The 17,217-nt window shown below is 32.3% G+C and overlaps 1 protein-coding gene across 1 annotated transcript in view; it reads right to left on the reverse strand.

Moving 5' to 3' along the window:
* Window positions 1–4,094: 4,094 nt before the first annotated feature.
* Window positions 4,095–17,217, reverse strand: part of LOC133638990 (serine-rich coiled-coil domain-containing protein 2-like) — a 37,150-nt gene continuing 24,027 nt past the window's right edge. Inside the window, exons 14-17 of the mRNA XM_062032044.1 lie at window positions 10,910–10,990; window positions 10,690–10,809; window positions 10,497–10,602; window positions 4,095–5,657 (exon numbers count right to left, since the gene is read on the reverse strand). Of these exons, the coding sequence (XP_061888028.1) occupies window positions 5,563–5,657; window positions 10,497–10,602; window positions 10,690–10,809; window positions 10,910–10,990 (402 nt within the window). The 3' untranslated portion in view covers window positions 4,095–5,562. The remainder of the gene's footprint in view (window positions 5,658–10,496; window positions 10,603–10,689; window positions 10,810–10,909; window positions 10,991–17,217) is intronic.

Here is a 17,217-nt window from a genome sequence, read left to right on the forward strand (position 1 = left end):
GGCGCACTTAAAACCTTTTCATATCTCAAAAATGGAACAAGTTAGCCTATTTTTCGGACCATAAGGCGCACTTCAAACCTTTTCATATCTCAAAAATGGAAAAAGTTAGTGTATTTGTCGGACCATAAGGCGCACTTAAAACCTTTTCACATCTCAAAAATGGAACAAGTTAGTGTATTTGTCAGACCATAAGGCGCACTTAAAACCTTTTCATATCTCAAAAATGGATCAAGTTAGTGTGTTTGTCGGACCATAAGGCGCACTTAAAACCTTTTCAAGTCTCAAAAACAACAAGTTAGCGTATTTTTCAGACCATAAGGCGCACTTCAAACCTTTTCATATCTCAAAAATGGAAAAAGTTAGTGTATTTGTCGGACCATAAGGCACACTTAAAACCTGTCCATATCTCAAAAATGGAACGAGTTAACCTATTTTTCGGACCACAAGGCGCACTTCAAGCCTTTTCAAATCTCAAAAACAACAAGTTAGCATATTTTTCAGACCATAAGGCGCACTTAAAACCTTTTCATATCTCAAAAATGGAACAAGTTAGTTTATTTGTCGGACCATAAGGCGCACTTCAAACCTTTTCATATCTCAAAAATGGAACAAGTTAGTTTATTTTTCGGACCATAAGGCGCACTTCAAACCTTTTCATATCTCAAAAATAGAACAAATTAGCCTATTTTTTCGGACCATAAGGTGTACTTAAAACCTTTTCATATCTCAGAAATTGAACAAGTTAGCGTGTTTTTTGGACCATAAGGCGCGCTTAAAACCTTTTCATATCTCAAAAATGGAACAAATTAGCCTATTTTTCGGACCATAAGGCACACTTCAAACCTTTTCATATCTCAAAAATGGAACAAGTTAGTGTATCTTTCGGACCATAAGGCGCACTTAAAACCTTTTCAAATCTCAAAAACAACAAGTTAGCGTATTTTTCAGACCATGAGGCGCACTTAAAACCTTTTCATATCTCAAAAATGGAACAAGTTAGTTTATTTGTCGGACCATAAGGCGCACTTGAAACCTTTTCATATCTCAAAAATGGAACAAGTTAGCCTATTTTTCGGACCACAAGGCGCACTTAAAACCTTTTCATATCTCAAAAATGGAACAAGTTAGTGTATTTTTTTGGACCATAAGGCGCACTTAAAACCTTTTCATATCTCAAAAATGGAACAAGTTAGCCTATTTTTCGGACCACAAGGCGCACTTAAAACCTTTTCATATCTCAAAAATGGAACAAGTTAGTGTATTTTTTTGGACCATAAGGCGCACTTAAAACCTTTTCATATCTCAAAAATGGAACAAGTTAGCCTATTTTTTGGACTATAAGGCGCACTTAAAACCTTTCCATATCTCAAAAATGAAACAAGTTAGTGTATCTTTCGGACCATAAGGCGCACTTAAAACCTTTTCAAATCTCAAAAACAACAAGTTAGCGTATTTTTCAGACCATAAGGCGCACTTAAAACCTTTTCATATCTCAAAAATGGAACAAGTTAGTGTATTTGGCGGACCATAAGGTGCACTTGAAACCTTTTTATATCTCAAAAACAACAAATTAGCGTATTTTTCGGACCACAAGGCGCACTTAAAACCTTTTCATATCTCAGAAATTGAACAAGTTAGCGTGTTTTTCGGACCATAAGGCGCACTTAAAACCTTTTCATATCTCAAAAATGGAACAAGTTAGCGTATTTTTCAGACCATAAGGCGCACTTCAAACCTTTTCATACCTCAAAAATGGAACAAATTAGCCTATTTTTCGGACCATAAGGTGCACTTGAAACCTTTTTATATCTCAAAAACAACAAATTAGCGTATTTTTCGGACCACAAGGCGCACTTAAAACCTTTTCATATCTCAGAAATTGAACAAGTTAGCGTGTTTTTCGGACCATAAGGCGCACTTAAAACCTTTTCATATCTCAAAAATGGAACAAGTTAGTGTATTTTTTTGGACCATAAGGCGCACTTCAAACCTTTTCATATCTCAAAAATGGAACAACTTAGTGTATCTTTCGGACCATAAGGCGCACTTAAAACCTTTTCAAATCTCAAAAACAACAAGTTAGCGTATTTTTCAGACCATAAGGCGCACTTAAAACCTTTTCATATCTCAAAAATGGAACAAGTTAGTGTATTTGTCGGACCATAAGGCGCACTTGAAACCTTTTCATATCTCAAAAATGGAACAAGTTAGCCTATTTTTCGGACCATAAAGCGCACTTCAAACCTTTTCATATCTCAAAAATGGAACAAGTTAGTGTATTTTTTTGGACCATAAGGCGCACTTAAAACCTTTTCATATCTCAAAAATGGAACAAGTTAGCCTATTTTTTGGACTATAAGGCGCACTTAAAACCTTTTCATTAGGGATGTCTGTGAAATGCTTTAAAATGTAATATCGGAATTTATAAGTGTCGTTTTTTTTAATTATCTGTATCGTTTTTTTGTTGTTTTTTTTATTAATTCAACATAGAAAACACAAGATACACTTACAATTAGTGCATCAACCTAAAAAACCTCCCTCCCCCATTTACACTCATTCACACAAAAGGGTTGTTTCTTTCTGTTATTAATATTCTGGTAGGTTCCTACATTATATATCAATATATATCAATACAGTCTGCAAGGGATACAGTCCGTAAGCACACATGATTGTGCGTGCTGCTGCTCCACTAATAGTACTAACCTTTAACAATTAATGTTACTCATTTTCATTAATTACTAGTTTCTATGTAACTGTTTTTATATTGTTGTACTTTCTTTTTTATTCAAGAAAATGTTTTTAATGTATTTATCTTATTTTATTTTATACATTTTTTAAAAAAGGACCTTATCTTCACCATACCTGGTTGTCCAAAGTAGGCATAATAATGTGTTAATTCCACGACTGTATATATCGGTATCGGTTGATATCGGTATCGGTAATTAAGAGTTGGACAATATCGGATATCGGCAAAAAAGCCATTATCGGACATCCCTACTTTTCATACCTCAAAAATGGACAGTGCGCCTTGTAACGCGGTGCCCCTAATGTACGGATTCATTTTATTTGGTACACTGTGTAATGATAAGTGTGACCAGTAGATGGCAGTCACGCATAAGAGATACGTGTAGACTGCAGGCTGATACCTGTTCAATAAACGACGCTAGCAAGCAACATCAAAACTTTGATGTTCCATTGATCATAAAGAACATTAAACAGGTGAAAATGTTTTAGAGTTTTATGAAGCCGCGTTACAGCTGCCAGTCAGTCAGACGTGCTGTTTTTATACATGAAGGAAATTGTTGTTTTTAAACTTGCAAATCGCTTTTAATTGAAGAAAATAGTTTTATTTTACTTGCAAATATTTTTCACTTGCAGAAAAAAATATTTTCACTTGAAGAATGTCTTTTTTTTCCACTTGCAGACAATTTTATTTTTTTAACTTTCTGATCGATTTTTATTGGAAGAATTGTTTTTCATACATGCATTTTTTTTTTTTTTTTATTGTAGAACATTGTTTGGGTTTGTTTGTTTTTACATCCAAATTGTTTTTTTAATAAGAAAAAAATAGTTTTTATCCTAGTGAATTGTTTTTTTAATTAAATATTTTTTTATACTTGTGAATCTTTTTTTCACTTGCAAAAATGTTTTTTTCATACTTGCAATTGTTTTAATTTAACTGAAGAAAATATTTTTTTATACTTGGAAATCGTTTTTTAATGAAAGAAAATTTGGGTTCATTTTTTTTTACTTACAAAGAGTTTTCACCTGCAGAAAAACTATTTTCACCACAGAAAATTTTATTTTTTTAAACTTTCTAGTCGTTTTTTACTGCAAGAAAATTTATTTTTCATACTTGCAAATATTTTAATTTAGTGAATAAACGTCTTGCAAATCGTTTTTTTTAATTAAAGAAAATAGTTTTTATTCTTGCGAATTGCTTAATTAAATACATTTTTTATACTTGTAAATCTTTTTGTACTTGCATAAAAATTGTTTTTCATACTTGCAATTGAAGAAAGTAGATTTTTACATGAAGAAAATAGTTTTATAAAACTTGCAAATCGTGTTTTAATTAAAGAAAATCTTTGGGGGTTTTTTACTTGCAAAAAGTTTTCACTTGCAGAATTTTTTTTTTAACTTTCTAATCGTTGTAATTAATTCATTAAATTAAATTAATTAATTAATTTAATTAATTAAAGAACCAATAATTGTCATATTGGAAGAAAATAGATTTTCATACTTGCAAATGTTCTAATTTAATTGAGGAAAATAATTTATTTTTTTTATTTAAAAAAAAAAATGTATCCGTGCAAATTGTTTAATTAAATAAATTTTTTGCAATTGTTTTAATTTAATTGAAGGAAATATGTTTTGTTTTTTTTAACTTGCAAATCGTTTTATTTAATTAAAGAAAATAGTTTTTATCCTTGCTTCTTTGTTTATCTTGAATCCTCTTGGCCCCCTGGGGAGCAGAGGGCGTCTACCATGGATCTCCATGCGAATTGTTGAAATACATTTTTTATACTTGTCAATCTTTTTTACCTGCAAAACATGTTTTTCAGTCTTGCAATTGAAGGAAATAGATTTTTACTTGCAAATCGGTTTTTTTGCATGAAGAACATTTTTTTTGTTTTTACTTTCTAATCGTGTTTTATTGGCAGAAAATAGTTTTCCATAATTGCAATTTTTTTCATTTAATTAAAGAAAAGCTGTTTTTTACTTGCAAGTTGTTATTTTAATTAAATACATTTTTTATACTTGAGAATCTTTTTTTCACTTGCAAAAAAATAGTTTTTCATACTTGCAATTGTGTAATTTAATTGAATAAAATAGGTTTTTACTTGCAAATCCTTTTTTTTTTCCATGAAGAATTTTTTTTTTTTTTTTTTTACTTCTTTTTAATAATCGGTGGTGAGTAAAAATACTTTGTGTGTTTGTGGACTTTTGGCAATAATTTCACTTCACACCTTTGGTGACAACTCAACTATTTGGCGGCGATGACGTCGGAGGCAGCAGGGGGCGCCACACGCACGCACACACACACACACACGCACACGCACACGCACACACACACACACACACACACACACACACACACACACACACACACACACACACACACACACACACACACACACACACACACAGTACTTTGCATATATTAAGACTTTATACAGGACATTTTATCATGACAAGCGGGAAAACAACAAGAGCCTTTCCAAGATGGCCGCCGCGTCAATCAAACTTCCAGCCGTTTGTGAGCGGGGGGGATGGGGGGGCGGGGGGGGGCTCTTAAAGGGCCAGTGCATCTTACATGTGAGGTGTTGCAATACGTCTTCTTAAAGTCACAGTGCTCAATAATTCACTTCCACAGTTCAAGTCAAGGCCAGCCCTCCTGTTGCATGCTGGGAAGGCGGCCCCGGGATGCCGACAGCTCACCCGGCAGGCAAAGGGAAGGAAGGCGGCGCTCTGACCCTCCTTGCCACGCCGGCGTCTGAAGCGGGACCGGAAGAGGCGGGGCTTGGAAGGCGGACGGAGGCCACCTGCTGGGCGTCGGCCTCACGGCGGTCCGTGATGTGCAGCGCGAGGTGGGAGGAGCTTATGCTTGCTAGTGGGTTCTACTCTTCCTGGTGGGGGGAGCGAAGTACCTGTAACTGTGAAGGAAGGCGGGCGTCAGAGTCCATCTTGTAAAATAGTGGGGGGGGCGTGAGAAAACTACAAGCTAGGTGGCATGTAGGTGCCAGCAACTCATAAAGTGGTTTGTACAGGAAAATAAATAAATATTATCAGGTTCTCAATCCTATTTTGGGGTGGGGGGGCAAGGAAATAAAGTATGTCCCCCAAGGGGGGGCGTGAGAAAACAGTACAAGCTAGGTGGCATGTAGGTGCCAGCAACTCATAGAGTGGTTTGTACAGGAAAATAAATAAATATTATCAGGTTCTCAACCCTATTTCAATTTGGGGGGGGGCAAGGAAATAAAGTATGTACCCCCAAGGGGGGGCGTGAGAAAACAGTACAAGCTAGGTGGCATGTAGGTGCCAGCAACTCATAGAGTGGTTTGTACAGGAAAATAAATAAATATTATCAGGTTCTCAATCCTATTTTGGGGTGGGGAAAGAAATAAAGTATGTCCCCCAAGGGGGGGCGTGAGAAAACAGTACAAGCTAGGTGGCATGTAGGTGCCAGCAACTCATAGAGTGGTTTGTACAGGAAAATAAATAAATATTATCAGGTTCTCAATCCTATTTTGGGGTGGGGGGGGCAAGGAAATAAAGTATGTCCCCCAAGGGGGGGCGTGAGAAAACAGTACAAGCTAGGTGGCATGTAGGTGCCAGCAACTCATAGAGTGGTTTGTACAGGAAAATAAATAAATAATATCAGGTTCTCAATCATATTTCAATTTGGGGGGGCAAGGAAATAAAGTATGTCCCCCAAGGGGGGGCGTGAGAAAACAGTACAAGCTAGGTGGCATGTAGGTGCCAACAACTCATAGAGTGGTTTGTACAGGAAAATAAATAAATATTATCAGGTTCTCAATCATATTTCAATTTGGGGGGGGCAAGGAAATAAAGTATGTCCCCCCCAAGGGGGGGCGTGAGAAAAACCGAATGAGCAGGATTGAGCAAAAGAAAGTCCCAATAGGTGGATGTGTAGTTTTTAGGGGCGTCAATCTAAGGGTTCCATTCCATTCAGAATCAATTCTCACAAAGTTTTATTTGGTCAAATCATCTGAATGAAACTTTTTCAAAACAGGTTTCAGATTAAAAAAAATAATAATAAAAAAATGCTCCTGGTCCTAAAAACGTCTTTTTTTTAAATATTTCTTAATGAACTTTTTTTTAAAATCATTTTTGAAAATCATGAATCGATTTAGAATTGAGATGGATGACAGAAAAATTGCGATTGTGACGTGAATCCAACAGTTTGTCAGCCCTCCTCGCCAGAAGAAGAAGATCTTGCTCTGGTCAACACTGACACCTGCTGGACGCGCGCAGTACTGCAGCCTGGCAGATAAACCCACAGACATGTTCTAAGGGTACGCAGCATGGAGCGCTACTGGCGCTGACGTGACGCGGGGCCGCCATCTTGGAGTGGTGATCAGTGCAATTCATTTGGCAGGAGCAACGAACGGTCAGCGCATTTAATTCATCTTACCTCACTGAATACCACTGATATTCACGCGCTTTTTTGTCATACGTGTAGCTATGATGAAGGACACATGTTTTATTATTCATAGTTTGCTTAACAGTAATAGAATATTCTTATATGCTATAAGTGACCAGATCAAAAGTGGGAATATAATCCCAGAGAAGGGTCAGCTATTTTGAAGTTGAAGAAACAATATGATGAGGTTATATATACACATGCTACATAAACAATGTATGAATACATTAGATGTCTATATATCTATAAACTGTATAGATATATAGATAGAGCAGCAACAGAGAGTTTATTCTGTCTTGACACTTTGTATTGATATTTTCTATTACATTCTTCCCTTAAATGATCATGTTTACACTGATTGTTTTATATGTATTTTTGATCTGTTTCACTGGATTCAGAATAAAATCTAATTCTGTCTTACCCAACAATGTTAGTATTTGAATATTGTTACTTGAAGACTTGTACAATTTTAAATGTAATTAATTTCATTGACAAGCAATTCTATTATGGTCATACTCTTGTTTGCTAGCGGCTAGGATGTCAGTACTATTGAACATCTTTGCTCCTTCTCAACTCTGTGCTAATATTATTTTCACAAAATACAACCAATAGTACGTTAATGTTAAATCTTACTTGTGAAAAGTAATCCCCCGATTCCTATTTTTGAGCAGGAAAACGCTGAACACCATCTTTGTTTTCTACCTGTCAACTGTCACTTTAGGCTGCTCGCCGGCTCCTCATCACCACTTCAAGATGGCGGCCCAATTTCTCGCGTCACAGCAGCCAATGCTGCGTCTACTTATAAGATGTCTATGGAGGAGACCTACCAGGGTGTGTCTCTGAAGTAGAGCACCAGTGGAGGAGGAGGAAGAAGAGTGAAAGGAAGATGGAGAAGAAGAAGAAGATGGAGGAGACCTACCAGGGTGTGTCTCTGAAGTAGAGCACCAGTGTTTCCACTCCTGGTCATGCAGCAGAGAAGACAAGAGGACAGAGGAGGTGTTAGCGCCCCCTAAGGGCTACAAGAGGAGGTGTTAGCGCCCCCTGAAGGCTACAAGAGGAGGTGTTAGTGCCCCCTGAAGGCTTCAAGAGGAGGTGTTAGCGCCCCCTGAAGGCTACAAGAGGAGGTGTTAGTGCCCCCTGAAGGCTTCAAGGAGGTGTTAGTGCCCCCTGAAGACTACAAGAGGAGGTGTTAGTGCCCCCTGAAGGCTACAAGAGGAGGTGTTAGTGCCCCCTGAAGGCTTCAAGAGGAGGTGTTAGTGCCCCCTGAGGGCTACAAGAGGAGGTGTTAGTGCCCCCTGAGGGCTACAAGAGGAGGTGTTAGCGCCCCCTGAAGGCTACAAGAGGAGGTGTTAGTGCCCCCTGAAGGCTTCAAGAGGAGGTGTTAGCGCCCCCTGAAAGCTACAAGAGGAGGTGTTAGTGCCCCCTGAAGGCTTCAAGAGGAGGTGTTAGTGCCCCCTGAAGGCTACAAGGAGGTGTTAGTGCCCCCTGAAGGCTTCAAGAGGAGGTGTTAGTGCCCCCTGAAGGCTACAAGGAGGTGTTAGTGCCCCCTGAAGACTACAAGAGGAGGTGTTAGCGCCCCCTGAAGGCTACAAGAGGAGGTGTTAGTGCCCCCTGAAGGCTTCAAGAGGAGGTGTTAGTGCCCCCTGAAGACTACAAGAGGAGGTGTTAGCGCCCCCTGAAGGCTACAAGAGGAGGTGTTAGTGCCCCCTGAAGGCTTCAAGAGGAGGTGTTAGTGCCCCCTGAAGACTACAAGAGGAGGTGTTAGCGCCTCCTGAAGGCTACAAGAGCAAGTTTGGTTGCATGAACAAAACAACACAGGAGGTGATCACATGACACACTGACAGCCAATCAGGTGACAGTATCAACTATCAAGTTAGCATGAGTGAGAAGAGGAAGTCAACATGAAGAAATTGTGGAAAAAAGAGGAAAAGCTTTTGGGTGCAGTATTTGTTTTCAGAATAAAATACATATTTCTCTCTTCATGTAGGGTGTCTTATCAAGTCAAATGTTGGTTTTCAGAATAAAATACATATTTCTATCTTCATGTAGGGTGTCTTATCAAGTCAAATGTTGGTTTTCAGAATAAAATACATATTTATTTCTTCATGTAGGGTGTCTTATCAAGTCAAATGTTGGTTTTCAGAATAAAATACATATTGCTATCTTCATGTAGGGTGTCTTATCAAGTCAAATGTTGGTTTTCAGAATAAAATACACATTGCTATCTTCATGTAGGGTCTTATCAAGTCAAATGTTGGTTTTCAGAATAAAATACACATTTCTATCTTCATGTAGGGTCTTATCAAGTCAAATGTTGATTTTCAGAATAAAATACATATTTCTCTCTTCATGTAGGGTGTCTTATCAAGTCAAATGTTGGTTTTCAGAATAAAATACACATTTCTATCTTCATGTAGGGTCTTATCAAGTCAAATGTTGGTTTTCAGAATAAAATACATATTTATTTCTTCATGTAGGGTGTCTTATCAAGTCAAATGTTGGTTTCAGAATAAAATACATATTTATTTCTTCATGTAGGGTCTTATCAAGTCAAATGTTGGTTTTCAAAATAAAATACATATTTCTATCTTCATGTAGGGTGTCTTATCAAGTCAAATGTTGGTTTTCAAAATAAAATACATATTTCTATCTTCATGTAGGGTGTCTTATCAAGTCAAATGTTGGTTTTCAAAATAAAATACATATTTCTATCTTCATGTAGGGTGTCTTATCAAGTCAAATGTTGGTTTTCAAAATAAAATACATATTTCTATCTTCATGTAGGGTGTCTTATCAAGTCAAATGTTGGTTTTCAGACTAAAATACATATTGCTATCTTCATGTAGGGTGTCTTATCAAGTCAAATGTTGGTTTTCAAAATAAAATACATATTTCTCTCTTCATGTAGGGTGTCTTATCAAGTCAAATGTTGGTTTTCAGAATAAAATACACATTTCTATCTTCATGTAGGGTCTTATCAAGTCAAATGTTGGTTTTCAGAATAAAATACACATTTCTATCTTCATGTAGGGTGTCTTATCAAGTCAAATGTTGATTTTCAGAATAAAATACACATTTCTATCTTCATGTAGGGTGTCTTATCAAGTCAAATGTTGGTTTTCAGAATAAAATACACATTTCTATCTTCATGTAGGGTGTCTTATCAAGTCAAATGTTGGTTTTCAGAATAAAATACACATTTCTATCTTCATGTAGGGTCTTATCAAGTCAAATGTTGATTTTCAGAATAAAATACACATTTCTATCTTCATGTAGGTGTCCTATGAACTGTATAATAATAATAAGTTTAAAAAAGTGACAGACTCACTCTTCCTGGCGAGGTGGGGGGGGATGCTGGGCCGGGGTCTCCCCCCGTATGGTGTGGAACGTTGGTACTGCCAGGGAGGAGACAGGAAGGCGACAGGGGGGGCGACCTGGGGGGGGGGCGCATGATGTCATGACTTTAGGAAAAAGGACTCAGGTGTGTGTGTGTGTGGGGGGGGGGGGGGGGGGGGGCGTACCCTCCAGGTGGTCTGCGAGGCGACACACTCCTTCGCCGCCATGCTTGTCTGCGTGTGTCGCTCCAACCTGACAGATGCTTTCTGGCAGCGACACCTGCTGGTTGCCGCGGCAACAGCCTGCTGTTTGACACACGCACACACACGTACACACACACATGTACACACACACACACTTAAAGGAGGTCTAGGTGATGTAGGTGATGATGTTTCAAAAACTGACCAGCTGCTGTGTGAGATGTGAGATGATGTCATCTTTGTTCCTCAGCTCCTCCTTCAGCTGCTGCACCTCCTGCAGCAGAACCTGCACACACACACACACACACACACACACACACACACGCACACAATTAACATATACATACATATATACATATATATATACATATATATATATATATATATATATATATATATATACATATACATATACATATATATATATATATATATATATATATATATATATACGTATACATATATATATATATATATATATATATATATATATATATATATATATATATATATATATATATATATATATATATATATATATATATATACATATATATATATGCTGTCAAACGATTCAAATATTTAATCTCGAATAATCGCATTGTTCGCAGTTAACTCAAAATTAATAGCGACGCTTAAATCTCCAGATCAACTTCAGAAGTTTTTATCATTTTTTTCATGTTCTTTTTTTTTAATGGCAAACACACTAAATATGCAATATTTCACTAAAATATATTTCAAAGTGGAATATTTGGAGCCTTAAATATGTCAATAATTCATAACAACATTGATTTTAATTCATTATTATTATTATTTGAGCAATGACAGTTTAAAAACAAAAATGTTTGGGTTTCCGAAAGGGTCCCACTCATAAAAGTGTTAAAAATAAGTCATACATTTTTATTGTTTTACTTTCCACTAGATCAACTTCAGATCTATCAGTCCGTTATAATTATTATTATTTTTTTTTTTAAATCATGTTTTTTTGTGAGTTTTATGCCTTTTTTGTCAAAGAAAACTCTGTTTTTTTAATCTGGCTCACACAAAATATGCAATATTTCTCCCAAATAAGTGTATTTTATGTGTAATATTTGATGTGAAGTCATTGGAGCCTTAAATAAGTCAATAATTCATAACATTGATTTTGATTCAGTATTATGTTTTCGGCAATGATAAGACTTTTTTTTTTTTTATCCCACTAAAATTCTTTGGGTTCCAAAAGGGTCCCACTCATAAAATTGTTAAAAATTAATCATATATCACTTTTTTTCTTCTTTTTTTTAAACTTTCAACTTTTAAATCTCTAGATAAAATTCAGAAGTTTTTATAATTTTTTCATGTTTTTTTTATAATTATTTCATGTTTTTTTTTGTTTTTTTTTATGGCAAACACACTAAATATGCAATATTTCACAAAAAAATATTTCAAAGTAGAATATTTGGAGCCTTAAATATGTCAATAATTAATAACATTAATTTTGATTCAATATTATTTTTTCAGCAATGATAGATTTTTTTTTTTTAATCCCACTAAAATTATTTGGGTTACAAAAAAGTCATAAAAATCAAAAACTTGTAAAAAATTTAAAAATGTATCATAAATTACTTTTTTTTTTTTTTACTTGCATCGCTTAAATCTCCAAATCAACTTCAGAAGTTTTTATAATTTTTTCATGTTTTTTTTTTTTAATGGAAAACACACTAAATATGCAATATTTCACTAAAATATATTTCAAAGTGGAATATTTGGAGCCTTAAATATGTCAATAATTCATAACAACATTGATTTTAATTCATTATTATTATTATTTGAGCAATGACAGTTTAAAAACAAAAAAAATCCCACTAAAATGTTTGGGTTTCCAAAAGGGTCCCACTCATAAAAGTGTTAAAAATAAGTCATACATTTTTATTGTTTTACTTTCCACTAAATCAACTTCAGATCTATCAGTCCGTTATAATTGTTTTTTTATTTTTTTATTTTTTTTAAATCATGTTTTTTTGTGAGTTTTATGCCCTTTTTGTCAAAGAAAACTCTGTTTTTTTTATCTGGCTCACACAAAATATGCAATATTCCTCCCAAATAAGTGTATTTTAATGTGTAATATTTGATGTGAAGTCATTGGAGCCTTAAATAAGTCAATAATTCATAACATTGATTTTGATTCAGTATTATTTTTTCGGCAATGATAAGACTTTTTTTTTTTTATCCCACTAAAATTCTTTGGGTTCCAAAAGGGTCCCACTCATAAAAATTAATCATATATTACTTTTTTTCTTCTTTCAATCTCTAGATCAAATTCAGAAGTTTTTATAATTTTTTCATGTTTTTTTTATAATTATTTCATGTTTATTTTTATTTTTATGGCAAACACACTAAATATGCAATATTTCACAAAAAAAATATTTCAAAGTGGAATATTTGGAGCCTTAAATAAGTCAATAATTAATAACATTAATTTTGATTCAATATTATTTTTTCAGCAATGATAGATTTTTTTTTTTTAATCCCACTAAAATTATTTGGGTTACAAAAGAGTCATAAAAATCAAAAACTCATAAAAAATTAAAAATGTATCATATATTACTTTTTTTTTTTTTTACTTGCGACGCTTAAATCTCCAGATCAACTTCAGAAGTTTTTATAATTTTTTTCATGTTTTTTTTTTTTAATGGCAAACACACTAAATATGCAATATTTCACTAAAATATATTTCAAAGTGGAATATTTGGAGCCTTAAATATGTCAATAATTCATAACAACATTGATTTTAATTCATTATTATTATTATTTGAGCAATGACAGTTTAAAAACAAAAATGTTTGGGTTTCCGAAAGGGTCCCACTCATAAAAGCGTTAAAAATAAGTCATACATTTTTATTGTTTTACTTTCCACTAAATCAACTTCAGATCTATCAGTCCATTATAAGTTGTTGTTTTTTTTAAATCATGTTTTTTTGTGAGTTTTATGCCATTTTTGTCAAAGAAAACTCTGTTTTTTTTATCTGGCTCACACAAAGTATGCAATATTTCTCCCAAATAAGTGTATTTTAATGTGTAATATTTGATGTGAAGTCATTGGAGCCTTAAATAAGTCAATAATTCATAACAACATTAATTTTCATTCAATATTATTTTTTCAGCAATGATATATATATATATTTTAATCCCACTAAAATTATTTGGGTTCCAAAAGGGTCCCACTCATAAAAGTGTTAATAATTAATCATATTACTTTTTTTATTTATTTTTTTACTTTCAACGCTTAATAAACTTCAGAATTTTTTATAACTTGTTAATTTTTTTTTTATGGCAAACACTAAATATGCAATATTTCCCAAAAAAATATTTAAAAGTGGAATATTTGGAGCCTTAAATATGTCAATAATTAATAATATTGATTTTGATTCAATATTATTTTTTCAGCAATGATAAATTATTTTTTTAATCCCACTAAAATTATTTGTGTTCCCAAAGGGTCCCACTAATAAAAGTGTTCAAAATTAATCATATATTACTCTTTTTTTTTTTTTTAACTTTCAACGTAAATCCCTAGATCAAATTCAGAAGTTTTTATAATTTTTTCATGTTTTTTTTATTTTTATGGCAAACACACTAAATATGCAATATTTCACAAAAAATATTTCAAAGTGGAATATTTGGAGCCTTAAATATGTCAATAATTAATAACATTAATTTTGATTCAATTTTATTTTTTCAGCAATGATAGATAATTATTTTTTTTAATCCCACTAAAATTATTTGGGTTCCCAAAGGGTCCCATTCATAAAAGTTTTAAAAATATATCATATACTACTTTTTTATTTTTTATTTTTACTTGCAACGCTTAAATCTCCAGATCAACTTCAGAAGTTTTTATAATTTTTTCTATAATGTTTTTTTTATCTGGCTCACACAAAATATGCAATATTTCTCCCAAATAAGTGTATTTTAATGTGTAATATTTGATGTGAAGTCATTGGAGCCTTAAATAAGTCAATAATTCATAACATTGATTTTGATTCAGTATTATTTTTTCGGCAATGATAAGACTTTTTTTTTTTTTATCCCACTAAAATTATTTGGGTTCCAAAAGGGTCCCACTCATAAAATTGTTAAAAATTAATCATATATTACTTTTTTTCTTCTTTTTTTTAAACTTTCAACTCTTAAATCTCTAAAACAAATTCAGAAGTTTTTATAATTTTTTCATGTTTTTTTTATAATTATTTCATGTTTTTTTTTATTTTTATGGCAAACACACTAAATATGCAATATTTCACAAAAAAATATTTCAAAGTAGAATATTTGGAGCCTTAAATATGTCAATAATTAATAACATTAATTTTGATTCAATATTATTTTTTCAGCAATGATAGATTTTTTTTTTTTAATCCCACTAAAATTATTTGGGTTACAAAAGGGTCATAAAAATCAAAAACTTATAAAAATTGTAAAAATTTATCATAAATTACTTCTTTTTTTTTTTTTACTTGCGACACTTAAATCTCCAGATCAACTTCAGAAGTTTTTATAGTTTTTTTCATGTTTTTTTTTTTTAATGGCAAACACACTAAATATGCAATATTTCACTAAAATATATTTCAAAGTGGAATATTTGGAGCCTTAAATATGTCAATAATTCATAACAACATTGATTTTAATTCATTATTATTATTATTTGAGCAATGACTGTTTAAAAACAAAAAAAATCCCACTAAAATGTTTGGGTTTCCGAAAGGGTCCCACTCATAAAAGCGTTAAAAATAAGTCATACATTTTTATTGTTTTACTTTCCACTAGATCAACTTCAGATCTATCATTCCATTATAAGTTGTTGTTTTTTTTAAATCATGTTTTTTTGTGAGTTTTATGCCCTTTTTGTCAAAGAAAACTCTGTTTTTTTTATCTGGCTCACACAAAATATGCAATATTTCTCCCAAATAAGTGTATTTTAATGTGTAATATTTGATGTGAAGTCATTGGAGCCTTAAATAAGTCAATAATTCATAACAACATTAATTTTCATTCAATATTATTTTATCAGCAATGATATATATATATTTTTTAATCCCACTAAAATTATTTGGGTTCCAAAAGGGTCCCACTCATAAAAGTGTTAATAATTAATCATATATTACTTTTCTTATTTATTATTTTTACTTTCAACGCTTAATAAACTTCAGAATTTTTTATAACTTGTTAATGTTTTTTTTATGGCAAACACACTAAATATGCAATATTTCACAAAAAAATATTTAAAAGTGGAATATATGGAGCCTTAAATATGTCAATAATTAATAATATTGATTTTGATTCAATATTATTTTTTCAGCAATGATAAATTATTTTTTTAATCCCACTAAAATTATTTGGGTTACAAAAGGGTCCCACTAATAAAAGTGTTCAAAATTAATCATATATTACTTTTTTTTTTTTTTTAACTTTCAACACTTAAATCTCTAGATCAAATTCAGAAGTTTTTATAATTTTTTCATGTTTTTTTTTTTTTATGGCAAACACACTAAATATGCAATATTTCACAAAAAATATTTCAAAGTGGAATATTTGGAGCCTTAAATAAGTCAATAATTAATAACATTAATTTTGATTCAATTTTATTTTTTCAGCAATGATAGATAATTATTTTTTTTAATCCCACTAAAATTATTTGGGTTCCCAAAGGGTCCCATTCATAAAAGTTTTAAAAATATATCATATACTACTTTTTTATTTTTTATTTTTACTTGCAACGCTTAAATCTCCAGATCAACTTCAGAAGTTTTTATAATTTTTTCTATAATGTTTTTTTTATCTGGCTCACACAAAATATGCAATATTTCTCCCAAATAAGTGTATTTTAATGTGTAATATTTGATGTGAAGTCATTGGAGCCTTAAATAAGTCAATAATTCATAACATTGATTTTGATTCAGTATTATTTTTTCGGCAATGATAAGACTTTTTTTTTTTTTATCCCACTAAAATTATTTGGGTTCCAAAAGGGTCCCACTCATAAAATTGTTAAAAATTAATCATATATTACTTTTTTTCTTCTTTTTTTTAAACTTTCAACTCTTAAATCTCTAAAACAAATTCAGAAGTTTTTATAATTTTTTCATGTTTTTTTTATAATTATTTCATGTTTTTTTTTATTTTTATGGCAAACACACTAAATATGCAATATTTCACAAAAAAATATTTCAAAGTGGAATATTTGGAGCCTTAAATATGTCAATAATTAATAACATTAATTTTGATTCAATATTATTTTTTCAGCAATGATAGATTTTTTTTTTTTAATCCCACTAAAATTATTTGGGTTACAAAAGGGTCATAAAAATCAAAAACTTATAAAAATTGTAAAAATTTATCATAAATTACTTCTTTCTTTTTTTTTACTTGCGACACTTAAATCTCCAGATCAACTTCAGAAGTTTTTATAGTTTTTTTCATGTTTTTTTTTTTTAATGGCAAACACACTAAATATGCAATATTTCACTAAAATATATT

The sequence above is a fragment of the Entelurus aequoreus genome, linkage group LG21 (genome assembly GCF_033978785.1).
Source record: "Entelurus aequoreus isolate RoL-2023_Sb linkage group LG21, RoL_Eaeq_v1.1, whole genome shotgun sequence".
Taxonomy (NCBI): Eukaryota; Metazoa; Chordata; class Actinopteri; order Syngnathiformes; family Syngnathidae; genus Entelurus; species Entelurus aequoreus.